Genomic DNA, 26983 nt, shown 5'->3' on the forward strand with positions numbered 1-26983 from the left:
AAAAAAGATATATTAGAATTGGGGAAAAAGTACAGAGAAGGACAACAAAAATTATTAGGGATATTGAACAACTTCCCTATGAGGAGACATTAAAAAGACTGGGACTGTTCAGTTTAGAAAAGAGAAAAGGGAAGATATGATAGAGGTCTATACAATCATTAATGATGTGGAGAAAGTGAAAAAGGAAATGTTATTTACACCTTCACTTAACACAAGAACCAGGGGTCACCCTGTTAAATTAAGAGGCAGCAGGTTTACAACAAAGAAAAAGAAGTACTTCACACAACGCACAGTGAACCCGTGGAACTCATTGCAAGGGGATGTTGTGAAGGCCAAAAGTATAACTGGGTTCAAAAAAGAACTAGATTAGTTCATGGAGGAAAGGTCCATTGATGGCTATTAGCCAACATGGTCACAGACACATCCACACTCTGGGCGTCCCTAAACCTCTCACTGTCTGATGCTGGAACTGGACGACAGGGGATGGATCATTTGATAATTGCCTGTTCTGTTCATTGCCTCTGAAGCATCTGGCACTGGCCACTGTTAGAAGACAAGATACTAAGCTAAATGGACCATTGGTCTGACCCAGTGTGGCCATTCTTATGTTCTTAGGGAGTGAAGTAAAGTTTGTATTGATCTTATGTGGGATGCCCTCCACAAATCCCACATCAAGGGTCCATAGTTAAGGGTGCAACTTCTAGTTTAAACCCCACGCCCATTCCATTCTAAACCCGCATTTTGAATCTTCTGAATTTGGGGGTGAAGGATGGGGGGAATTCTTTTGGCTTAACATTTTCTATTCTTCACTATCAGAAATATATATATATTCCAGGTTGAAGCATTCTGGAGTTCCAAGGTAGATATAATAAAGTCTTTCTAACTTTAACAAAAACTGAGTTCATCATTCTCGCGCACTTCGGGCCTGATCTTGAGAGGTGTTGAGCACCTTTAATTCTAAGCACTAATCAGGATCAGGCCATGAGGGTTTTTGTTTGTTTGTTTTAAAAAATTAGTGCATTGTGAGTTTTGAGGAGGGAAATTAAATGAAAAATAAAGGCCAAAATTTTCCAACCTGTGTGCCTAACGATAGGCTGCTAAATCCATATTTAGTCCCTGATCCAAAATCCATCAAGGTCAGTGGAAAGACTCCCGTTGACTTTAATGGGCTTTAGCTAGAGCTGAAATAGAAGTGGTAGAAGACGCTCTAGTTCCGCTGCCCCGACACAGGAGGGACAGGGGCAGGGCCGGCTCCAGGGTTTTGGCCGCCCCAAGCAGCCCAAAAAAAAAAGCCGCAATCGCGATCGTGATCTGCGGCGGCAATTCAGCGGGAGGTCCTTTGCTCCCAGCGGGAGTGAGGGACCGTCCGCCGAATTGCCGCCGAATACCTGGACGTGCCGCCCCTCTCCGGAGCGGCCGCCCCAAGCACCTGCTTGCCAGGCTGGTGCCTGGAGCCAGCCCTGGACAGTGGGTTTTCTTAAAGGAACAAGACCACCCCTGCTAGGAATACTATGTACTAAGTTGAGTGAGAGTGTTACCTACTGACTAGAGCAGGCAACTGGGTGTCACATCTCTTGGGATAATCTTGCTTTGCCAATGGCTGGCAGTCTGGTCTTCGGAATGTCACTTTTTAGTACAGCTGAGTGGGAAATGTTTTTCCCCCTCCCCGTGAGAATTTTTGAGAGTTTGACACAGGGTATCATGAGGCTTAATTAGTATCTAGAAAGTTCCTAGAAATTTGCCTTAGAAAGGTGTCCTGAGGACATGTTGGACCTTTAGCCCAGGGAAGTCGAGGCTTGTGCTTTACATCTAGAAGTCCTACGTTCAACTTCCACAGACAAACCTGACCACGGTGTCTCTTCATTGTTATTTGTCTTGCTGTTTATCATCTAATAATAGTGTGTGGCACCGTAAGGGATTAAGTCAGGCCAATAGTATTATTCTATTCTATACTATATAGGTTTTTATACCATGCTCGTCCCTGTAGTACCTGAGTGATTTCCCGTAGTGCAATGTGAATACATATCTGTCATGTGTTTTTGGTTTTCGAATCCTCTCCCCAGAAGGAGAAGCATGTGGAGTGAAGTGGCTTGTTTCGGTAGCGTGTGTGTGTTGTTTTGTTGTTGTTTTTGTAGTTAAACAGGCCTGTTGATAGGTGTTTCTATAAGCAAAGGCAAGGTCAAAGAAATGTGCCTTGCCCTTGGAGTGGAAAGTGGTGCTGGTTAGAGTTATTAACAATGTCCATGATGCTAATAATTACCTGCTTTGGATAATTATCATAGATATAGTTTTCTCCTCCGGGTGCTACTGCTTATTTTCTATGTAGTAAAACAAACTTTATATTCCCTAGCCATCTTCCTTCTTGGGTACTTTGTGTTGCTATCCGCACTGGAAGAGGAATCATTCGTGTGTAACATGATTTGAGGTCAAAGCTAAGTGTGAAAACCCCTAATATCAGAGAGACCCTAGTGTAAAACATACACCCAGCATCATAGATCCTCTATCAGACCACTTTACACATCCCACAGTGCCTGGAAGATCTAAATTAGAGCAGACACTAATAAAATGCATATTACTTGATTTGTGCTGGAAAAGTCCCAGCCCAGCTTGCAGAATCTGACAGCTTCCAGCAGAGTTTTACACGGGGAAAAAAAAAAAAGAATTTACCTGAGTGCAGTGGAGGGTGCACTGAATGGTTGCACCAATAAAACCAGAGCTTCTGTTGGACATCAGGACTTCTTCCCTCTACAGATTAATGGGGACCGATGGCTGAACCAGCTCTGTGGACATAAATCACTGGAAGGAGCAGCGAGAAATGAGTACAAGGCTTTTCTTTCTATTTAGTAATTTATCAAGGGAAGTGGCACATTAATAAACAGATCTCCCTTGAGGTGTGGGAGTAACAGAGATAAATATGACTGTCAAATGTGGCCTGCTTCCTTCTGTTACAGGAATAGAAGACTGTGGGAATGCAAATGCAGAAAACAATATCTATATCTGGATAGATATAATTTGTAGTAGAGTAGCACCTAGAGGCCCCAACTCAGAGTAGAGCCCGATTGTGCTAGGTGCTGTACAAACACATAATAACAGACAATCCTTACCCCAAAATACTTACAGTCTAAACAAACAAGGCAAATGATGTGAGAGGAAACAGAGGCATTGAATGACTTGCTGGAGGTCACACAGCAGCTCAGTGGCAGAGCTGGGAGTAGGAGTCTCAGTCCAATGCCCCAGCCATTTGACTATGCTGCCTCCAGTTTCTACATGGGAGTAACTAACTTTGGATCAAAACAACCCCAAACTTTAGGAATGTTCTGGTCTGGATCCAGATCCGAACCTTGAGGCTGGGGCCTATCTCCAAACCCAGAAAGTTAACATAAGCTATTTTAAAAAAATTTCTGTGTTAGAGATAGGTCCCAGCCTCATGGTTCTGATCTAAATCCAGATTGGAACATTCCTAAAGTTTGGGGTTGTTTGGATGCAGGATGTCTGTTCAGGCCCGAGTTTTAAGGGCCATCTGCAATGTTTGAGCTCCATATCCAAATTTGACAATTTTTGCTTCTGACTTTTTGGTTCTAGCCAATCTCTGCTTGTGTAGTTCATTTTTTACCTTCTCATCAGATCAGGAATAGCAGCACCATAGTAGACTTAACTGTTCAAACGGGTTAACACAGAGCTTTTTTCTCACAGAGGGTTGTTGTGAACCTAAAATTCATTTATCCTGAGATGTGATGTATATGAGTGCACCAATACAAAACAGTTAGGGGCACTAAGTGAAGTGAAATCCTACTACACCTCTCAAGGAAGGGTTAATGAATGACCAGCTGTTAAGATCTAACACACATCAAGGAAGCTGCAAGACACATTGGCTACATTGCTGCTCTGTCCCTCACTTTTTGTTACATCCCATCTCACCACCCCTCACCTATGTGTTGCCTGCAAGGCTGGGATCTTGTCCTCGTATTTGTCTGTAAAGTGCCTAACATACATTTGGCACTACATAAATAGTAATTGGTCCCCACTGATGCCCTAGCCCCAAGGAGAGGCAGGTATGGAAAAACAAGAGACCTTACCATCTGCCTGTCTATCTTAGATACTACAGCTATGGTAATGGGGGCCATATAAGTTCCTGAGTGCCTCACAGTCTTTAATGTATTTATCCTCATAAGCCCCCTGCAAGGTAGGGGCTCAGCAGAGACAGCTGCTGGAAAAGAAAGAATTGGTAGCGCTGCACTCTCACCTACTGAGGAAAGGGGCTTGAAATGCAGGTGCTGAATGCTGATTGGGTTTGTCACATGGACCTATTAGCAGGCTAACAGGAGCCTAGCAGGTAGTCATTTTGGATTACACGGCAGTGGCATCTTCTAAATATAAAAGCCTAGAAAAATAGGTGACCTACCACAGTATATATGCTGCGCCCACCACTTTCAACGTGACCAACAGTTCCAGATGTAGATAGGCCTCAGTCAAACATTTGGATCTGATCCTCTAATATTTTACAAAGCTCAGCCCCAAATTCTGCCCTGACTACAACTTGTGCGACCCCATTGATTTACGATGTAAGTCAGGGGAGAATTTGCCCTTCGAAGTCACATGTTCCAATCACTAATGCACCTAAGTGCTGGGAGAGTCCAAATTAATCCAGTATAAGCTCTCCACTTATTTCAGACTCCCACAACCAAAACCAGGTAAGGTGGAAATGACTTCATGCCTGATTGACTGACAGTTGTTAATAGGGTCCAGGTCCTGGCAGTCCCCTCTGAGGGTAAGAGCCTGCACTTTGTGTTTGGGCTGTCAAATAGATTCTCTTAAAACTCTTAATTTACTTTCTAGGCTCCTGGAGTCTCACCTCTTTCATTAACTGGATGCTCAACATTGTGCTAGTGCTCATTTCATTTCCTTCCCTCCCCTAGACAAATGCACATACACAATTTCTAAGATTCAACTTCTGCTCTGATGTGGTGCTATTCCAGTCCACTTCTCTTACTGCTAAGTCATTGAAAATCACCGTGTTCAGAGTAATCTTCAGGGGCTTTTTCCTTTCTCATTTTAAGTTAATTTAGTGCTGGTGCAAGGTGTTGATTGACAGTCCCAGAGACTGAAGCTCTTTTTTTGTCCTCCAAGGACTGAAAGCAAGGCCAGCAGCTTCCCTACATTCACCCCTAAGCTTGGAGAGGATCTAGGGATCAGTGCAAGTCTCCATCCCCATGCTGTACTTCTATCACTCTTGGTTCTTACACCTTGCCCATCACCCAGGTATCTACAAGTGTATTCACATGAACACAAGAAGCTCTCTACATCTCTCCCCCTTTTCTCATTCAGTAGAGCCCCTCTTCTGAGAATGCCAACAAGGGTGCCAACCGTTGCCCAGTTTGATGGGGTTTTTTGGTAAGAAAGATGCCCCTCTGCTAAGAATCAGGCCTCCAGCCCATTTAACATATGGCCCCAAACCATCGTCAGATAGGAACATTTTTTAACTGATGCTCACCTCATCTGGATCTGAACTAGTGAGCAGAGCTGGTCAGAAATTTCTAAATGTTGTTGAAAAATGGAGGGGTGAAATCCATGATTGTCCCCTCCCCCCATATTCCAGCCAGCTCTACTAGGGATGAGATGCACAAGGCATCATGTCCCATTATCATCCCTATGAGTCAAGCAGTCCCTTCTAATGTAAAATTTGGGGCGTATAATTTTGGAGGTGCCAATAATAAGTAGTTCCATAGTTATCACTTTGTGCAGCAGGGACCTTAAAGCAGGCATTGAAAACCACTCCGTTTGGAAAGAAGAATGCCGTGTTTCTTCTGCAACCTTACAGCATCTATCTGTGAGTAAAGAATGAAGGAATAAATACATCTGTTAATTATTTTTAGGTACAAGTAATTAAAAATGGGCCCTTTGGAATCTCGTGTTTATCCAGGCTCCTCTAGTGAGTAAACAGCTTGTCACTCACCCTGCAGACTCTTCATTTAGTGAAAACTCTAGCAATCGGCATTTCATCTGAATGAATACAAGTATTACTGTTATTGATATGTTAGTTCTTTGTCCTGTGTATTGTATAGCACCTCGGAACCCTGTTATGGACCAGGTCCCCACTGGGCTAGGAGCTGTACAAACACACAGCAAGAAGACTGCCACTGCCCCAAATTAGACAGCAGATCCTGCAGTCACTGCTAATGCAACAAGGGCCTCACCCAAAGTCCATGCAAGTCAATGGAAAGACTCCCATTGATTTAAATGGACTTTGAGTCAGACCCCAGAAGCCCCTTACACGGAGCATGTGCATGATTGGGCCCTATTTTTTTAAGAAAGTGGTAGCCTGACACTTCTCTCCCTTGCACTGGTGAAGCCACTGAAGTTATGTCAGTGCAGAAGTGGTGCAAGTGAGAAAGTGATAATCCATGCTCAGGGCTTATTGGCCCTGATTCAGCAAGCTACCCCATCAACCTCAATGGGATTATTCACATGCTTAAAGTTAATCACATGCTTATGTTCCTTGCTGAATGTGGGCCTCAAGAAGAGCCTGTGTGGTGGAATCAGACGTCCTGAGAGCTAGAAAATCAGGCAAAACCAAAGGCTGCCTCTGAGTTCAGCTGCCTCAATCAAGAATCCCCATTATAATTATTGCACCTGAGTCCTGCTTCTTCTCTTCCACAAGAATCACTGTCATGGCAACAAAAAGAATTTTTCTGTAGTGTCTGTGAATCACAGAGTGAGTGAGTGAGTGTGTGTGTGTGTGTGCGCACGCAACTCTTCCATGTGTTCCCATGTCAAATCCCACTCCCAGCGTTAAAATAAACGTTACATGGCAAGGTTCTGTGCTGTTAACTGCTTTCATTTATTCTCCCTATAAAAACTGAACCGAGTAGTGCCTGACTTTTGTCTAACTAGGCACACTTTTTTTTTTCTTTCCTACAGTGTCAAGATTTTCAAGCCCAAGGGTTACTCCGAGATTAAGCAGAAAGCGAGCCCTCTCCATATCCCCGCTGTCTGATGCCAGCATTGATCTTCAGACAATGATCAGGACCTCCCCGAACTCCCTGGTGGCTTATATTAATAACTCCAGAAGTAGTTCCGCTGCTAGTGGTTCCTACGGCCATTTATCTGCAGGGGCAATAAGGTAAAGCAGTTCGAGCAGCTCCATTTAGATCTTTGTTTCTTTGATCATGTGCCTATATAATTATTCCATTGTCTGAACTAAAGCTGTAGAAAAAGAACTTTTTAAGCTTTGGCCCTCTAGGATTGTATGGAATCTTGTTCCAAAAATGTACATTGGGTCTGCATTGTATATTAAAATGAAACCTCTCTTTGATTTCATGCATGTGGAAGGGTAATCTACATTTAGCCTGTTTCTTCTGCAATGATGGATATGATGGTACTGTAGAGTGTATATATTTTTACTGGGAGGGAATATTGGTTGCCAGATTTTTATTGATAATATGTTCAGACCTCTTTGCAAGCAGAAGAAAGGCTAAATTCATCTATTAAAATGTTTGCTGTGAATGGTTTGACTGGCCTTATTAGGAAATCTCACATCTTAGAAGACTACCTCAAAGTATCGTCGAATGTATTGGCCAAGATTTTAAAAAATTAATTCCTGTGTGGATTTAGGAGCCTAACTTTAAACACTGATTTTTAAAAATCTAGGCTCTTGAGTGAAATTCTGTTCCATCCTTAATTAGAAAACACTTCCCTTAAAGGAACAAATGTTGTCAGCTCCTCGAGTGGTTGCTTAAGGCAGGTTTCACACTATAGTATTATTATTTTTACCACTCAGAAGTTAGGTATGGTTTTTTTCCTATTAATAATGTCATTCTAGACACCTAGAAAGAAATGTAAGAGTTCATAGAAGCGATGCATTCCTAAAAAATGATTGATCTTATTGTTAGTAAAAAGTTAGACATTAATTGAAAAGTTGCTTTGTCAGGTAAAATTTTTGAAGTACTAGCTTTAGGAAACTTCAAGATTTTAACTATTCATCATACTTATCATCCCACTGTTCCCATGAGTTCTCCCCATCTATTGTATCCACTTCCAGTCTCTTGTCTTATACTTAAACTGTAAACTGTTTGAGCCTGTGTACGTTGCTTAGAACAATGGGGTCCTGATCCTTGACTAGTGGCCTCTAGGCATTACCACAATAATAATAATAAATTTAGAACCATTTAATATGTATTTTACAAGGCATATGTTAAATCTTAAGAATTTTAAGTGTGTGTCATACATAGAAAACAGTTTAACGGCTAATAAATTGTGTACAGATTGACTTTTTTTATTTTTAACCACTTAAAATTTCATCAGTGGCAGCAGTGACGCAAATTAATGCATCTCACCACAGAGGGATGGTCATATGTCATAAAGTGAGTTTTCTGATGGTTCCATTATATAGAACAGTTGCTCTACAGTAACCTGTCATCAGCTCTTATTATGTCATTAACCATTAACATTTATTTTGCCACAAGGGCTTTTTAACAGGGTAGTGACTTTGGCCTTTGCTTTTTGGTCATGCTGTCATTAACTGGTTTAGAATAGAAGCAGCCTTAATTGCCTAGTCAAGTTTATTATTTAAAATAAAAACATGAACATATTGCTAATTAAGGCCCAGTCCTGCAAGCACTTGTGCCTGTGGGTAATTTTGCTTGTGAGTAAAGTTACAAGTATATAAATGTTCATTGGATCAGCCCCTAAAGTGCCAGATTGACAGCAGCGGAATTAGAAGAACACTTACCAGTAAAGTTGGCAGTTCTGATGGTAATTTTTATGGCGTGTCTACTACATCCTGGTCTGAAACCACACTGGTAACCAAATAACCATTAGATGGGAATGATTTCTGGCTATGAGCGATCTAAACTGGGGTTGAACTAGTGACCTGCAGAAGAAGGGTTACATATTTTAGTAGTCCCATGAGCCATTGTCCAGCTCAGTTGAATGCAGGGTACATTTCATATTTTTTAACTATGTGAAATTGATTGTTAAATGTTCCCTCTTCAATTTGTGCCTGAGAGCCAGGTGACTTCACTTCTGTATTAAGAGTAGCGTAGCCACAAGCTTGGGAAGTTGCAAAAGAGGTCTACCTGGAAAAACCTTGCATTGGTGCAAAGCAGGATGTGTGGGGTTTTCCCCCATTGTAATCCACTCTTTTCAAACAACTTACAAAAAGAAATCTCTAGCAGTATTGTTTGTGAATAGAAGGGGTCCATAAATATACCAAAGTATAGATGAGACCAATACTATCTGTGTAAAAAATATTCCATGGTGTATATCATGGAAGGTTAAAGAAAATCTAGTTTCCCTATTTTATCCTCTTTCCCATAATCAGCGGGAAGTTCTACCCTTACTCCAATCACTAGCCAAGGATTTAATTCATTTTTTAAAATAACTTCTCCTGGTAATTTTTCCTCCTCTATTTGTATATTTATTGCAGTCCAGCATTCAGCTTCCCCCATCCCATCAACCCAGTGACTTACCAGCAGATCCTGAGTCAACAGAGAGGCTTGAGCTCAGCATTTGGACATACGCCACCTTTGATCCAGCCATCCCCCACGTTCCCTCCACGACAACACATGGCAGTTATCTCTGTCAACCCAGCTCCCGCTCAGATCAGTAATAACAGCAGCTGCATCTCTGACTCTAACCAGGTAGGAGCCAGCTCAGATAATGTGATGTGTTTAATACAGCCAAGCAGTGAAATTTAGCTGCTTTTGAAAAAGCGTATCCATTAGAGCTGATCAAATAAGGCCTAATTTTCAGAGGTTCTGCGCATCTGCAGCTCTCATTGACTTTAGTTAGAGTTGTGGGTGGTCAGCACATCTGAAAATCTGAGCAAAAATTAAATGCATTCAGAATTTTTCTTGGTTTAAGTTATCAGGCCATTCTGCTCATGTATCCAGTGTTCATCAGTGCAAGCGGTAGGTGTCCCATCCAGGGTATCGAGCAGTCTCATCATTCTATAAATGTGGTCTAGGGGGGAGCAAAGACTCATGGATGGGTTACAACAAGTAGACCACTTGGGGGAAACTTGGCCCCATTGATGGCAAAACTCCCATTGATTTCAGTAGGGCCAGGCTTTCACCCATAATGTGCATGGTGACTCTGTTATTCATGTGATTGGTCATGTTATGTTTCAGGGGTCTCAAACATGCGGCCCGCGGAGTTATTTCCTGCGACCCGCCATAGGTGCTGACTCCACTGGCAGCCAAGCTCCCCAAACCCTCCCTCCCCCCCCCCTGAGCATGCCGCATCCCCGCTCCTCCACCTACAACCCAGCGTGTCCCACCGCCAAACAGCTGTTTGACGGCGCTTAGGACTTTCCAGGAGGGAGCAGAAGGAGCAGGGACACAGCACGCTCACGGGAGGAGGCGGAGAAGAGGTAGGGATTTGGGGAAGGGGTTGGAATAGGGGCAGGGAAGGGGCGGAGTTGGGGCGGGGACTTTGGGGAAGGGGTTGGAATGGGGGGTGAGGAAGGGGTGGGAATAGGTGGGGTGGGGTGGGGCCTCATGGAAGGGGTGAAGTGGGGGCGGGGGTAGGGGGGGCTTTAACTGAAATAATTCTAAAAGTAAATGCGTGTTTTGTTATTTGAGTGAGATGCATTACTGAGTGTTTATATTTTATTAAAACCCCTCTTTGCATTACAGTTTTTAAAAAGTTAATACATTGGCTTTTAATAGCATACTATATTACTCTTCATTTTTTCCCCATTTTTGACTATATTTTTGTATCATTGTATGAAAAGGTTTCAGTGATGCAGCCCTTGGGCCAATGCACTAGTCCTCATGTGGCCCTCGTGGTGATTTGAGTTTGAGATCCCTGTTATATTTTCTACTCCCTGACTGGATGATGAAACTTTTCAACAGGAGAGTGACAAATAGCAAACAGCAAACATCAGATGTAACTACAAAGCATTTTTGTGACTGTGAAGCAGCCATATGCATATTTGCAAATAACATATTATGACCCTCTAGGGCCTTTATTCAGCAAAGCACTTTGCCGTATGTATAAGTCTATTCCTATTAGCGAAACACTTAAGTTCTTAGGTTCCATTAAAGTTAAAGGGACATAAGCACATGCTTAAGCGCTTTGCTATATTGGAGTCTAACAGCAGTGAATCAAATTGAAGTAGGTTTTTCACCAATCTGCTTTTCCTTTATTTTACCTGCTCCTCTGCTAATGTTGTAAATCATGCAGATGTTTTTAAAACCACCATATTCTTTCCCTCACTGTGTTTGCTAAGACACGGAAAGCAAAGCATCTTAGGACCGGTGGTCACATCAGATCCCAGTTTCCCTTTTGTGCTAAAGAAGGGGCTGGTTTTCATTTTAGAAATCCAGCCTAGAGGAATTTTTACCACCACCACCCCCCCACACACTTTTCAAATGACATTGGGAAGACATTTGTGAAATGGGCTCTTGGTCTGAGTGTAAATTGTATTGATTTTATTGTCCATTTTATAAACTTGTGGGCCCAATTTTCATAATCAGCCATACACATTGTATGCACAGGCACCAAACATATGTATACTTTGAGTACACACACCAGGTGAATATTAGTGAGTACACATGGCATATTTTTAATAATTTTCGCTTCTTACTCTCAGTACTTGGAAATTTAAATTACTATTGTGTCACTACCAAAATAATTATTTCACTCCATTACATACCCATTTCAGTTTGTTATTGTATTTTATTGTTCTGGAGTAGACTGTCCAGATTGGTTTATTATTCTAGAGTATGTCATGGGTGCTGGACTGCACACTCTGGTTTGTTATTGAAGGGTTATTTGACTGGTTTTGTTTTCTTCTGCTTTATTTCATTCCTAACAAATTGAGTTCCAAAATGAATGTAGGTGGTGGAAGTGGAGTGTCCGTTTACATAAATACTGTACGGCTCTTGAGTAATTAACAGCAATGTCATTACAGTTTTAATACACCTCTACCCCGATATAACGCTGTCCTCGGGAGCCAAAAAATCTTACTGTGTTATAGGTGAAACCGCGTTATATCGAACTTGCTTTGATCCACCGGAGCGCGCAGCCCAGCCCCCCCGGAGCGCTGCTTTACCGCGTTATAGCCGAATTCGTGTTATATCGGGCCGCGTTGTATCGGGGTAGAGGTGTATTCTAATTTCATTGACTGTTGTTTTTGTGTGTGTCACATTGTGCTTTTTCTCTTGTAGCCTCTCTTATTTTTTTCTGGCGCACAGCCAAGTGTGTACACCCTCTCATGTACACACACAGTATAAAGAAAACACCACATGAAAGCAGAATATAGACGCTATTTGGTTTCTTACCATGTTATTTCATCTTGTTTCGAGAAATAAACCATGGCTTGTTCTTGGGGTGGAGGGGTGGCAGTGTGGGCGTTAATCAACAATTGGCTAAATTTGACAGGGTCTAGATAGTTCTGAAACTGAAGCAGTGGCTGAGAGGGGAATGGCATCAGTAAATATGCCCAACTGCTTTTTTCAGGCCTTCCCTCTTTCCTTTATTTTTTCCCTCTCTCTGTGCACACTCCAAATGGGTAAAATTCACCCAGTGTAGACATCCAGCACTAGATCTGTGTCCTGGGCAGGTGGCCCTGATAACCAGCCCAGTTCTTTTTCCGTACCAGTTTGCCATAAACTGGTCATGATGTTATGAGGCTGTATTGCATCATTGTTTCTTCAAACCCTAATGCCACATCACCCCCAATTTTTCTTTCCTAGAACAAGCAGAGCAGTGAGTCAGCCGTGAGCAGCACAGTCAATCCAGTAATTCACAAGCGCAGCAAAGTCAAGACTGAAGTTGAGGGTATGCCACCAGCCTCCCCAGCCACACAGGTAACCCTCTTGGTACATATTGTCTTGTCAGCCTGATGCAGTGCGCTGATGGGTCTGCATTGTCTTTGGGAACAATATTCACTTCATGTTTCTCTGCAATTTGTAATGAGGCATCAAAGTTTGCAAGGCAACTGAGCTGATCTCAAATAAAGAGCCCCAACAAGGTACAGGAGCAGGGTTTCTGTGATTGATTGAGGGAAGCATTATATGGGTTTGTGGGAGTTGGATTCCTGGTGCAATTGCCCAGAAAGAAAGAGAGAAGGATGGACTATTTGAGTCCTGGTAACTTATAAAAATTATGCTTGACCCTTCTACAGTGCAAAGCAAGCAATATTGATGCCTCAAAGCAAACATAGATTACGAGGAAGTCTTGCATGTAGGTAGAAAACTCTCAGAAAGGGCTTCTTCTCTCCTGAGTATAGAATTGCTCATAGCATCATTCTTTACATCACTGTCACAACATTTGACACTGAGAAGGGCCCACAGACCTTTGTTTTCTTTTCAGAGCTCTGCTATTGCAAACTGTTTAATGGCTGACAATATCCATCTGACTGTCCTTTATCACACCTGTAAACTATCAGGAGTGCTCTGGGCACTTCATTTTCATGAAATATTACGCTGTGTTATTGTCAAGCGAACAGAAGAGTTCATGACAAATTCCTCTTTCTGCACTGGTTCAGACGCAGGTTTCAGCATGATGCATGGGGACAGCAACTTGTGCAATCATCTGGGGGCTGGTAAAATTGATGAAGATAGCATATCAGGGAAAGATAAACATGCTGTAGTCAGCACGATTAGGGCAAAGAGGCATCTCTCTTGAGCTTTGAGTTTAGGAGTGCAACAACACACAACAGCAGAAAGCACACGACCTAAAAAACCAATCTGGCCACCCCCCAGGCTAATAAGGCCGCATATTTATTTCTTGTAGTAAACGAAAAAGAGATCTGAAAGAAATTTCCTGCCTTCCCAAGCATATGTATCGGATGAGCCCTGGGAGAGACTACTGCACATTTACTGGCACCATCCTTCTTTAATTACATACAGATTTTGAGAGGTGCATGCCCAATACCAGTGATCACATTTACAGAATCAGGGGGAATACCAATGCAACTGTGTACGTTTATTTTTCTTATTATCTGACTCACAGTGTCTTGTGAATGAAGTAAGTACCCAAAAAAGAGAGGAATTATGTAGAGTGATACAAGGAGATTTAATTAGCAGTAATTAGATGAAATTAACAAAAAAAAATGTAGGCTAGGTATTTGGAAACCGTTCCTAATGAGGAGATCTGTGGCTCAGGCTCCCAAGAGAAGTGTAGGCTCCATGGCTTGAAGCATTTAAAAAATTGATTGGACAAAGTATTGGAAATACCCTGTAGGGGGCAATCTTGCCTTGGCAGAAGGAATAGACTTAGATGACTCAGTAGAAAAGGGACCTGTTTTTCAGCAGGTCTGAGCACTCACAACTAGAACTCCTGGAAGACTGGAACTTCCATCCTGAAGGCAATGCTGATATGTTGACATTGATTGTTAACCCAATCCAAATCAAAAATTGCATTGGGGGGGGGGGGGGGGGGCAGAATGAAAAGTTCATAGATTCCAAGGCCAGAAGGGATCACTGTGATCATCTAGTCTGTTCTGCTTTATAACCCAGACCATAGAACTTCCTCCAAATAATTCCTAGAGCAGATCTTTTAGAAGAACATCCAGTTTTGATTTAAAAATTCCATGACGCCACCACAACCCATGGTTGTTTCAGTTGTTAATTACTCTCACCATTAAAAATATGTCTTATTTCCAGTGAGAATTTGTCTATCTTCAACTTCCAACCATTGGATCATGTTTTACCTTTCTCCACTACACTGAAGAGCCCTCTATTAAATATTTGTTCCCCATCTAGATACACACAGACTATAATCAAGTCACCCCTTAATCTTCTCTTTGTTAAGCTAAATAGATTGAGCTCGAGTCTATCCACTATATGTTGATTTGGAAATGTTGCATTTTGTTTCAATTCAACATTGGCCAGCGTCTACTTGAGCTGCTCTGGTGGGTGCCTCACGCCCCATCATCCCCACCATGGGCCAGACTCCCCATCATGCACGGCAATCCTAGCACTCCCATAATGTCCTAAGTGGTTCAACCACAGGGAAAGCAGCAGTGCAGTGTGGGAGATGTAGTCCAGTCAAGGAGCCCAGCTCATAGATGAGAATGGGGGCATGAGATGCCATGGCAGTTCAGTCAGTCACAGATTAATGTCTGACTGACCCAAAATGAAATGTTTAGATTCAGGTGGAGAAACTGAAATATTTTGATTTGAGTCGACCCAACCTGAACCGAAATAATTCATTTCCGTTTTCCTGATAGAAAATCAAAAAATTTCAGCAAAAACTGCATTTGTCAGAAACTGCATTTCCGACGGGGACTTGGGGCGAGGGGGGCGTACAGGGGACATTTAGACAGAAAATTCCTGACTAGCTCTACCCACAACTCCAGCTGAAGTTAATGGGAACTTTAGGTATTCAGCACCTCTGAAAGTCCTAAGACTTTTCCATCTCTGATTTTGTACAGGCCTCTGATAAAGATTCTACCTCCCTCTCAGAAATTGTTCTGTAACTTGCAGCAATTTTCTGTTATCAGAGCAGCCTTTTCCAAAGAACAATCAGGGGCTAATTAGAACAAATCTCTCCATGCGTGAGTTGTAAAAAATGTACATAAAAGTCACACCTGGCATGTGATATCATGACAGCTGCTTTAATAATAATACTTGATCTTTTATGTAGCACTTCTCACCTTCCAAGCTCTGTACAAGCATTAACTAGTTAGTCATCACAACACTCCAGTGGGGCTTGAGAAAAGGTTTGAAAGAGGAGAGGGTGGTGGCCTGATGGTCCCTTCAGGCGGGGTGTTCCATGCTGAAGGGATAAGGGGGAAGAAACTGCTATAGCAGCATGGGAACACTGGATAAAGAAGGGTTCAAAGATGGACTTGGTGGTGCAGCACAGGGGATGGAGGCAATGTGATACTGGTCAATAAGTGAGAAGTGGCAGAGACATGAGGAGCTTTAACAATGAGGACAAGAAGCTTGACATTAATATAACAGTGTAAGGTTGCAGCATATCCTCCCTTTTCAAATGAGTATGCATTGGTCTCCAGTAAAATCATGCTTTTTCCTTAGTATTGTTCAGTGAATAGGGCACTAGAGTGGGAATCAGAAGACCTGAGTGCTGTTCCCAACTCTGCCACTGAGCTGCTGGGTGACCTTGATCAAGTCACTTCACCTCTTTGCTCCCCTCCCACCTTTAGGGCTTGCCTACATGGGGAAAGTTACAATTATAATTTTACCACTGTAGTTATAGCATTATAACTCCACACATAACTACTCATTCTGGAATAACCGTAGTAGTATAATTATGCTGGTAAATTTCCCCATGTAGCTAAGTCCTTAGTCTGTCTTGTCTACTTAGATAGCAAACTCTCCAAGGCAAGGATAGTTTCTATATTTGTACAGCGCCTAACACAGTGGGGCCCTGATTTGAGTTGGTGCCCCTAGTTGCTACTGTAATTCTAATAATTGTAACAATCTTCCAGGCCTTGTTCCATCATATTGAACTGATCTTCTTTCAGGCTGGGATTTCCAAATGAGCATGAGGGAATTAGGCACCCAGCTCTCACTGAAATTGAGTGGGATATGGGCACCTAACTCCCTTAGGTCCAGTTAAAAATCCCAGCTTTCATGAATATCCCAGGCTGTTCTTTAAGATCTAAATGGGACAACTATTCAATTTGCCCTCCATTTAATCTTGCAACAGTGGGAGTTAGAGCTGTCTGTAATTACCGACCTCATTTGAGTAATACCCTTCTTTTAACCATTAGGAACTCCCCATTCGTCATCTTAGCATCTGCACAACCTGCCTCAGGTGGCACGTGACCAGGACTTTGGTCTGCTGGGTGGATTGTTAGCTTCCCTGGCCCAGGCCAAGTACTGATGGGGAGCACGACATGATCGCCGATCCATGCCCCCATCCCAGTTCATGTCTGCATATGGCAGCAGTCTGCGGACGACATCTCTTTGTTGCCACATTCGCTGGTTTGAATGCTGCTTTAGCTGGGTTTTAGCACTGGTGTTGAGTTAAACTACATATTAGAATCTGTATCCGGCAAACACTTATTACAATGCCCAAAACCCAAAAAGCCAGCAGTTGCCCTTACTAAGAGGCTTCACTTTACACTAAACATTAGAACGAAAATAGTAAAATAGATGGTTTGTTTATTTCCAAATCTCAGTACTAAACACTTGTAAGTATGTAAGGCCGGGCAGTAAAAAGGCACACTGCCCCCTATGGTAATCTCCTTCCCCATGTAAACCTGTTGATGTGGGATCATAACAATCTAATTCATTATTGAGTAAACTCCATTCCTGTGCAAAGGCCAATGCCCTACTTGACATGCCTTTTAAATGTTACCCTGTTATGAAACTCTGGTACCAAAGAGCCCGCTACATTATAAGGCTGTTAAATTCCAATGTATCCTGATGGGAAGCTTCTCCTTTGCTAAACATCTAGGGCAAATTCCCAACATCTTTACTAAATTGTTAGGCCAAAGCCCTGTCGTTCTTTGCAGTAAGGACTTCAGCATTTGGCCTCTCCCTTTGATTTAACTCTATAATGCAAAGGGCCCAGTCCTGCCATTCTGTTGCCGGTTTGACTCTCCCTGAACGCCGGCGCATATGTGGGGAGCTGCAGGATTAAGCTTTTTGATGCCCATCAGCTTTCCCTTCCCTACTTACATTGTTGAATGTTTGTTCCTCCCTATTCAAACAGGGTCTGACTGTAGATTTGCTTCTTTGTCCCCTCCAATTAGTTTTGCGGCTCTTCACTCTTTCTATGCTAGAAAGTGCAGAGAAGTGTGAAAAGGACTTTTTTTTTTACCTGACCAGAAGTAATTAGAAGCTGCTGGCTTTGGTTTCAGTCTGAACCAGTTACATTCAACCCTTCTGTTTCTTCTTGTCTGTGACAACTTTCTGCAGGGCTGAGATCTGTGCAGCAGGCTCATTTCAGCTAGAGATGGGCCCCAGCCACGCAGCCTAAGGACTGGTGGGTTTGGTTTTAGGGGGTTGGGTCAGGTCAGGGATTGGCAACCTTTGGCACGCAGCTCACCAGGGTAAGCACTCTGGCGACCAGGCCGGTTTGTTTACTTGCCGCGTCCGCAGGTTTGGCAGATCGCGGCTCCCAGTGGCCACGGTTCGCCGCTCCAGGCCAATGGGGGCGGCAGGAAGTGGCGGCCAGCACATCCCTCGGCCCGCGCTGCCTCCTGCCCCCCCATTGGCCTGGAGCGGCGAACCGCGGCCACTGGGAGCCGTGATCGGCCGAACCTGCGGACGCAGCAGGTAAACAAACCGGCCCGGCCCACCAGGGGGCTTACCCTGGCGAGCCGCATGCCAAAGGTTGCCGATCCCTGGGTCAGATCCATGCTTGATTTAAACCACATACAAAAACTCTCCTTTGGGATAAAAAGCACCTGTAGCTTGGGGGGTTTGAGGCTCACACTTAACTCGCTCTGGCTGAATGCTCTAAGAATTATTTTGGGAACATTCTGTGGCCTGGGTTATACAGGAGGTCAGACTAGATGATCATGATGGTCCCTTCTGGCCTTGGATTCTGTGAATTTATGAAATTCCAAAGGATGAGGATCTTTGTGGCAAGTTTCTGTTGCACTCTTTGTCCCGGTGAACATGGTTTGCTGATGTTAAGTGCTGCAAAGATAAGACCAAATGAAACATGGCCTGCCTGTCTGCCTGACTTAGCATATATACACACATGCCCCAAGCCCATACAGCCTGCTCCACCGAAGCCAATGAGAGGTAACTCCTGGTACTGTAGTTTCCTGTAGCACGGTGGTTCTCAAACTGTGGGTCAAGACCCCAAAGTGGGTCACAACCCCATTTTAATGGGGTTGCCAGGGCTGGCTTAGACCGAAGCCGAAGTCCAAGACCCACTGCGCAGGGCCGAAGCTAAAGCTCAAGAGCTTCAGCCCTACACATTGGGGCTCGGGCTTTGGCCTCAGCCTTCCCACCCGGGGCGGCAGAGCTCAGGCAGGCTGAAGCTTCGGCCCCCCTCCTGGGGTCATATAGCCCTTTTTGTTGTCAGAATTGGGATGTGGTGCAATTTAGTTTGAGAACCTCTGCGTAGCATTATGTTCCCTGGTAAATAGTTGCTTCTGATTGTCACGTTCCAATGAAAACAGACTGCGTACCACCACTCTGTGTCGTGCTGGAAATGAGTGCGATACACATGGCTGCTACAAGGCCTGTGCGCTAAATCATCATTACACCTTAATTATAATAATTTGCATTTACATAGTGCTGTAGATGTTCAAATCACTTTGCAAACTTTAACTATTCAATCCAGGTAATACTGCAGAAAGATAGAAAATTTAATTTCCCTCATTTTCAGATGGGGAAACTGAGGCACAGAACAGTTTAAGCAACTTGACAAGACGTCAGGATTAGAACTTGGAAGGTTTCTAACTGGAGGCTCAGTTGGCTGTATCATGCTAGTGGACTAAGCATGGAGTAGAAGCCAGACGTTCCTGAGTTCTACTCTGACATTGACTCAATGTATGGTCTGGTCAAGTTACTTAAATGCTCTGCCTCAGTTTCTCCTTTGATAAAATGGGTATATGAATATTTGCCTACCTCGCAGGAGTGTTTTGAGGATTAATTAGTTCATGCCTGTAAAGTGCTCTAAGGATGTAAACCATTGTATAAATGCTAAGTATTATTATAATTACCTATCACTGTAGAGGAAGGACAGATGTGTGTGGATAAAAGAAGACTCAACCAAACTGTTTAAATAGTTTTAAAAGATTCAGTGGCTATTTCCCCCTTCCAGTTTCTTATTCCATCCAGATAAAGCCCAGGTAGCAAAAGAAACAAGCTATTCACAAGAGAGAAAGGATGGTCCAGTGCTTAGGGTGCTCACCTGGGACTCAGATGGCCTTAGTTCAATTCCTTGCTCTTCCTTGAGACTTACTGTGGTGAATCTCTTAGTCTCTCTGTGCCCCTGTATCCTTTCTGTAAAATATGGATAATAGTATTACCCTAAAGTAATTGTGGGTGTATAAATATGATGGACTCTAGAGTCTTTCCTCATGCTATATCTGATTTAGCTGGTGGGAATCCAAAGATGTGGGTGTTTATCTAAATCAGACCCCCAAACATTTTAAGACTGGCCTGTCACTAGCGATGATTTCCTCAGGCAGATCCGTAACTGCAAGACCCGTTTTAACTCAGTATTTCATGATAATCAAGAATGTTGCATTGTTATAATGAGTTGTCCTTTCCTTTATGATCAATTAATACCTGCCCTGTAATCTATGAGGGACTGAGGAATTCAGATGAACCAAACTCACTTTATATAATATACTGTGTGTTACAGGAGCATCTGACAGACCTGAAAGAAGATCTGGATAAGGATGAATGTAAACAGGAGCCCGACGTTATTTATGAGACAAATTGTCACTGGGAAGGGTGCATAAAGGAATATGACACTCAGGAGCAGCTCGTCCATGTGAGTAATGTTGGAAAGAAACCCCGGCAATAAATTTGGATTTCTGTGCATTTGTCGTCACTTTTCATCACAAGATGCGGTACAGCAGGAGCTCACTCTGGGAGCCACTAACGGTGCAAATTAGAGGTACAGTGTGCAAACACTGCAAGATCAGCTCACAATTCCTTGAAGAGTTTAGCTTAGATCATTTGATAGTCTTATGTTTCAGCTGCTGAGGGTGTAATGCTGGTTCCCCTTGCAAAGCCCAATAAAAGGGCTGTGTGTAGGGGATCTTATATGGCTGCTGGGGGGGATGAATCTCCTCCCCTATAATGGGCAGTTGGACACAAAGCACCTGCATAGCCCAACCACTGTGGTTCTGGCCCCTGGGCTGGCTGTCAATCAGTTGTTCAGCACCTTTGGAGCTGACCGCCAATCAGCAAGTGACTGGCAGGAGGCGCTCAGACGAGGGAGGGCAAAGAGGAGGGACCGATGAGGGGGGGCTCAGAGGGAGGGGGCCGACAGGAGCGAGTGGCAGGTGGGTGGGGGGGTCTCAGGGAAAGCGGCCAGAGCGGGAGCAGGGCCTCAGGGCAGAGCCGGGGTGGAACACCCAAACCGAAAGTCAGCTTCTGTGCAAGGAGCCACCGGATTTGTGGCCTAAAATGTAGAGTTGTCTCATATAAAAATAAAAACCAAAACCACGGCTGATGGTGGTGTTACCAATCCCAGAGCCATTCTTTGAAGGCTCCGCAAAGTGAGTCAGTTATCTGATCTCCAAAAATAACTAATTTCTGCATTAGGGGGAACCTATTTTGTGTTTTGATTCACACCCCTCAGTTTCTCTCTGACGCTGACAAATCCCCAAAACAAGAAGTGACTATCAACAAAATCAAGCCAGTTTTGCAATTAACCCTCCCACTGCCGCTTTAGCCACAATCTCCATTCCAATCTGTAACTTGAACCTGGCTCATTCTAAAGCCAGCTCAGGTTGACTGAAAATTCACCAGCCTCATCCTCACTGGCCTGAGTTCTGAGTATGTAACAAAATCCTCCGCTGAGCAAATTTCATTCAAAAGCCTCATGCAGCTCTGCTTTTCCTGTTCTATCGGCCTTTTTCTGGACTGGCTGTCAATCTCCCAAGGGCCAGCTACATGCAAAATAGCTTTTACAATGTGATTCAATGACTCGGGGTGAAGGCCACACAGCACAAGACTAGAGGGGGTAAGACGTTCGAAATGATAACAGATCTGTTTCTTGAAAAGAGAGATTTTCACAACCTCTCTCATGACTACTATTTATTAATCTATTGTTTCGTAGTTTATCCTGTTTATTCAGGGAGAGTGCTCGGAGGCCACCACTCAGTGATGTGGGCCAGATTGCACTAGGCACTCTTACACACACATCATGAAAATACAGTCCGAGCCCCAGAGAGCTTACGATTTAAGCTAAGGAGAGCAAATGCCAAATCATAAATCAAAGACAAAATCCAGCTGACTTTAACAGGCACTTGAGGTCAGTCATTCAGTGTAGTTAGTGCTGAATATGTTTGAGTTGGAAATAATTTTGGGTGTGGAATGAGTCAGGTGCATTTGAGAAGTGGGCACAGGTATGTCCCTTTATTGTTGTAATAAATCTCACAATCCTGTATCCCATCACTGTTCAGTAATCCATAATCATAGAATAGCAGGGACCTGAGGAGGTCATCTAGTCCAACCCCCTGCTCAAAGCAGGGCCAATCCCCAAACAGATTTTTGCCCCCTCAAGGATTGAACTCACAACCCTAGGTTTAGCAGGCCAATGCTCAAACCACTGAGCTACTCCTCCTCCCCCATAGCTGCATGGGGGTGTGTTTCCACATTTGTCAAGCAGTATTTTTTTCTCCTAGTTGTAGGGAAAGCCCTGTAGCTCATCCCAGAGCAAGACAGATCCCTGCAGTTCAGCATCATTTATTTCTAAATAAACCAAAAAGAAAATATTGGAAAAAATATACAATAATTTCCTCATTTTAGAAGGTTTTAGAAACTGACACTACTTTGATGTAATTATTGCCAGCAGTTCAAGGAGCTGTGGATTTGTTGCCCAAAATACACACACAAATGAAATTCACATGTAGATGTATTGAGCCAACTTCCCAAAGGATGGCTTCCCACTGTGCCTGGAAATACATGTTTGCATGCACAGATGGAAGTACCGGGGCCCGTAAGGGCTAGTTAGCACACAGTGAGCCAACGTGCTGCTTGTGTGAGCAGCATCTGCGTGGGGTGGCGCCAGAGTACACACAATTTTGCGGCAACTCCATTGCTCCCTGCTTTGAATGTTTCACTCATCAGCAGAGAGAAGCCGAAACTAACACTTCAAAGCTAAATTGGGCAGGAAGGGCAAACTGACTAAAATCCCCTAATCTGGCCCCTCCATAGTTTTAATTCCAGGTCAGATTTTCAGAGCAACAGGGGCCTAGTGGCCTGTCATTCAGGTCTGGTCTGCAGGTGGCCCAGTGCCTCCAGAGATCTCACCAGAAGAACTGATCTCACCATACTTCTGCCACCTGGGCTGAAGTTCTAGGAAAACAATTTGTAAGAGTTTAGGGCCACAGAATCAGAATCTTAGACATGATTAATCTTAAATTTCAGCTTCAAACCCTAGAGGAAACCTAAGCCAATTCTACAAAAAGAAGAACAGGAGTACTTGTGGCACCTTAAAGACTAACAAATTTATTAGAGCATTTGTCTCACCTTAGTCTCTAAGGTGCCACAAGTACTCCTGTTCTTCTTTTTGCGGATACAGACTAACACGGCTGTTACTCCTAAGCCAATTCTGAATGCTGCAACCTCCTGTGAGTTTGGCTCATCGTCACCCCATTCCTCCCACTATACAATATGCCCTTGAGCATGATCTGTCCGTTGCCATTTCTACCACGCCGATCTCCAGGGTGTCTCAGTGCCACAAAGACTGAGATTTTGGAACAATGGTGGTGTTAAGGCCCTTACACATCTTCAGAGGGCTAGTCACCCTCTATTCTGTATTATACCATGTACGGCAGGCTAGTTTTTCAATGTGAGCAAGCTGCAGTGTTTTAGCCTATTGCACTTTTAGTCCATAGTTTAACGTGCTCTGTGATTGGCATGAACAAAACCCTGAGTTTATTCTCAAGGTTGCTAAATTCTCTTTCTGCCCAGGTAGCCATACCTTGCTGTGATTGAGCGGGCAAGTTATTCTGTTTTAATGAGCATTTGTTTCCCCATGCTGCTACGTCTCACAGCCCATCAAATCCACTGATCTCAGTGGCAAGCGAAGGCAGGATCTGCATGCCTGACCTTGGGAGGGATGGGGGATGGCTGAAAAAACGCTGAAGCTAAAAAACAAAACCCCAAGTGTTTTATTTTAGGACTTCCTGTTGATGTATTTTATTGAAGTCATAGGAGTGGGGGAGAGGGGAGGGGCCATGGTTTTGGCAGCTAGATTCCGTTCAGAGAGAAATAAGGCTCTTAGTCTATACATGTAACAATACAGCTGCAGAACTGTTCTCTGAATTGTTTTATTGTCTTCAGAGATTGATCTTCCCTATCCTTGTAAAATATGAATCTAGACTTGCACCAGGTAAGAGCAAGGCTCCGCTTTGCTGCCGAGTTTTCAGCACAGGGGTGAAGGCTTTGATGGAACTGAGGAATTCGCAGTAATTGGGGCTATGGAGTTCTCCTTAGCACATACTTTACAGATGTTGTCATATCCTGCCAGCAGTTAAGCTTTTGACAGCAGGTGGATGTCTTAGCGCCGGCATCCGTTCTGGCACTGAATTGTATTTTTTTTTGCCCTTTACCAGCACTATAAAAAGGGGTCACAGCTGCGTAATTTGGAGAGGGATTTGGAGCTGGAATGTTGGTTTGGACCGTTCCAGAGACAAGAACCAACTGCTTCCAAAAACCAGAGGGTGCTCGGGTCCAACACTAAGCAGTGCTTTTATGTTTTGCTCTTTCATACACTTTAATTAGATTTGGGATTTCTTTTTAAATGTCTCTTGTTCACTGTTAGTCTGAGATTCAGGATATGGGGGGGGGGGTCAGATCCTCAGCTGATTACAGTGGCACTACCCTGGCCTACACCAACTGAAGAAGCCATGGTCTCTGTGCATGGCTTTGCCCTGATGGTAGTAAAATCCCTTTTAAAAAGCATGAAATTCCTACTGTTGAGAACAGGGTGAGGAAGGAGCAGTTGCCTGGAAATGGACAAATCTGTACACATGCAGCGTTTCTTAAAGGGTAACATAATGTCATGGTTTTGTATATATCACAGCATGTATATTAAAGAATATAATTTGCTAAACTACCCGCAGTTCAGCGAAGTGGAACAAAGCCAACATGGAGGGGTTTTTTTTTTCCATTTTAGCAATTGTCATGTGTTCGACTCTATAGGTCATGTGGTGTCAGCTCACGTGCCTTCATCTGATATGTCTCATCAGTTCTAATTTAGTTGAATTATAGGCAGGTGAGCTTAGTGTAAGATCGGGTACACGGCAAGCCAGCCAGCAGCAATCACAGGTGTGCTAGTTGCTGTTTCCATTGCGGCTATGAGGCATCTGACTGGCCTATGCTGGCAACAAATGTAAATCAAAGTGCAAGAACTTATTCCGGCCTTGTGTCACAAGGGTAAAATGGCATAAGGCGCCATTACTCTCCCTCCTCCATCAAGTCCCCAATGAACAGCATGTCAGGATTATTACCTAGCTCTCAGCAAACAGTTCCTGTGTCTTCCTCTATGTTTGTACAGCACCTAGCACAGTGAGGCCTCCTGGTTGAGTTCTTTGCTTATTACAGTAACATAAATAATAATAAAAAGGGCTTATCTTCCACACTAACTGATTCATCACAGGCCTAGTGGGGTGCTTGTTGGCTGGGAGCCATGGCCAGGCCCATAGGCGCCCGTGCTGAAATCTGCTATAAGTTGCATGCTTGTTATCTTCTAAGGAGGAGTAAAGCGTTCCTAGCAGTTCATATCCCTTTCTTCCAAGTCTGTCCTGAACTGTCCTACTCTGGGCTGGCCAGTGATTCTGTTATTAGAAACACAGAAATGTAGGACTCGAAGGTACCTCAATAGGTCATCTAGTCCAGGCCCCACACTCAAGGCATTACAAACTAAGTATATAATGGTGCTACCCATCCCTACTGCACAACTGCCCTTACATTTTTCATATCTAACTTGAGTAGAAATAGGAATGTATGCAACGGGGATTGCTTAGGAATCCTTTCTCTTTTGTTGGAGTAACATCTGATTAGAGAAAAGAACGAGGAGTACTTGTGGCACCTTAGAGACTAACAAATGTATTTGGGCATAAGCTTTCGTGGGTTAAAACCCACTTCATCAGATGCATGCAGTGGAAAATACAGTAGGAAGATAGATAGATAGATAGATAGATAGATAGATAGATAGATAGATAGAGAACATGAAAAAATGGGGGTTGCCATACCAACTCTAACAAGATTAATCAATGAAGGTGGGCTATTATCAGCAGGAGAAAAAAAACTTTTGTGGTGATAATCAGGATGGCCCATTTCAAACAGTTGACAAGAAGGTGTGAGTAACAGTAGGGGGAAAATTAGTATGGGGAAATAGTTTTTAGTTTGTGTAATGACCCATCCACTCCCAGTCTTTATTCAAGCCTAATTTATTGGTGTCCAGTTTGCAAATTAATTCCAGTTCTGCAGTTTCTCGTTGGTGTCTGTTTATGAAGTTTTTTTGTTGAAGAATTGCAACTTTTAGATCTGTAATTGAGTGTCCAGGGAGGTTGAAGTGTTCTCCATCTGGTTTTTGAATGTTATAATTCTTGACATCTGATTTGTGTCCATTTATTCTTTTGCGTAGAGACTGTCCGGTTGGCCAATGTACCTGGCAGAGGGGCATTGCTGGCACATGATGGCATATATCACATTGGTAGATGTGCAGGTGAACGAGCCCCTGATGGCATGGCTGATGTGATTAAGTCCTATGATGGTGTCCCTTGAAGAGATATGTGGATAGAGTTGGCAACGGGCTTTGTTGCAAGGATAGGTTCCTGGGTTAGTGTTTTTGTTGTGTGGTGTGTGGTTTCTGGTGAGTATTTGCTTCAGGCTGGGGGAGCTGTCTGTAAGTGAGGATTGGCCTGTCTCCCAAGATCTGTGAGAGTGAGGGATCGTCCTTCAGGATAGGTTGTAGATCCTTGATGATGCGCTGGAGAGGTTTTAGTTGGGAGCTGAAGGTGACAGCTAGTGGTGTTCTGTTACTTTCTTTGTTGGGCCTGTCCTGTAGTAGGTGACTTCTGGGTACCCTTCTGGCTCTGTCAATCTGTTTCTTCACTTCAGCAGGTGGGTATTGTAGTTTTAAGAACACTTGATAGAGATCTTGTAGTAGGTGTTTGTCTCTGTCTGAGGGATTGGAGCAAATGTGGTTGTATCTTAGAGTTTGGCTGTAGACAATGGATCGTGTGATGTGGTCTGGATGAAAGCTGGAGGCATGTAGGTAAGTATAGTGGTCAGTAGGTTTCCAATATAGGGTGGTGTTTATGTGACCATCGCTTATTAGCACTGTAGTGTCCAGGAAGTGGATCTCTTGTGTGGACTGGTCCAGGCTGAGGTTGATGGTGGGATGGAAA

The 26983-nt window shown here is 43.5% G+C and overlaps 1 protein-coding gene across 8 annotated transcripts in view; it reads left to right on the plus strand.

Annotated features, from left to right (window-relative positions):
* The window catches only part of GLI2 (GLI family zinc finger 2), a 242941-nt gene that overhangs the window by 198303 nt on the left and 17655 nt on the right, over positions 1 to 26983 (plus strand). For 7 of the 8 annotated variants that reach the window (XM_008167768.4, XM_008167769.4, XM_024104791.3 and 4 more), the window contains 4 exons: positions 6919 to 7120; positions 9425 to 9638; positions 12699 to 12812; positions 20251 to 20382. In XM_008167768.4, coding sequence (XP_008165990.2) covers positions 6919 to 7120; positions 9425 to 9638; positions 12699 to 12812; positions 20251 to 20382 — 662 coding nt within the window. Of the gene's footprint in view, positions 1 to 6918; positions 7121 to 8301; positions 8361 to 9424; positions 9639 to 12698; positions 12813 to 20250; positions 20383 to 26983 lie in introns of all 8 variants that reach the window. The other variant, XM_042843067.2, reaches the window with a different exon arrangement.

The sequence above is a fragment of the Chrysemys picta genome, chromosome 11 (genome assembly GCF_011386835.1).
Source record: "Chrysemys picta bellii isolate R12L10 chromosome 11, ASM1138683v2, whole genome shotgun sequence".
In the NCBI taxonomy this organism is placed as follows: domain Eukaryota; kingdom Metazoa; phylum Chordata; order Testudines; family Emydidae; genus Chrysemys; species Chrysemys picta.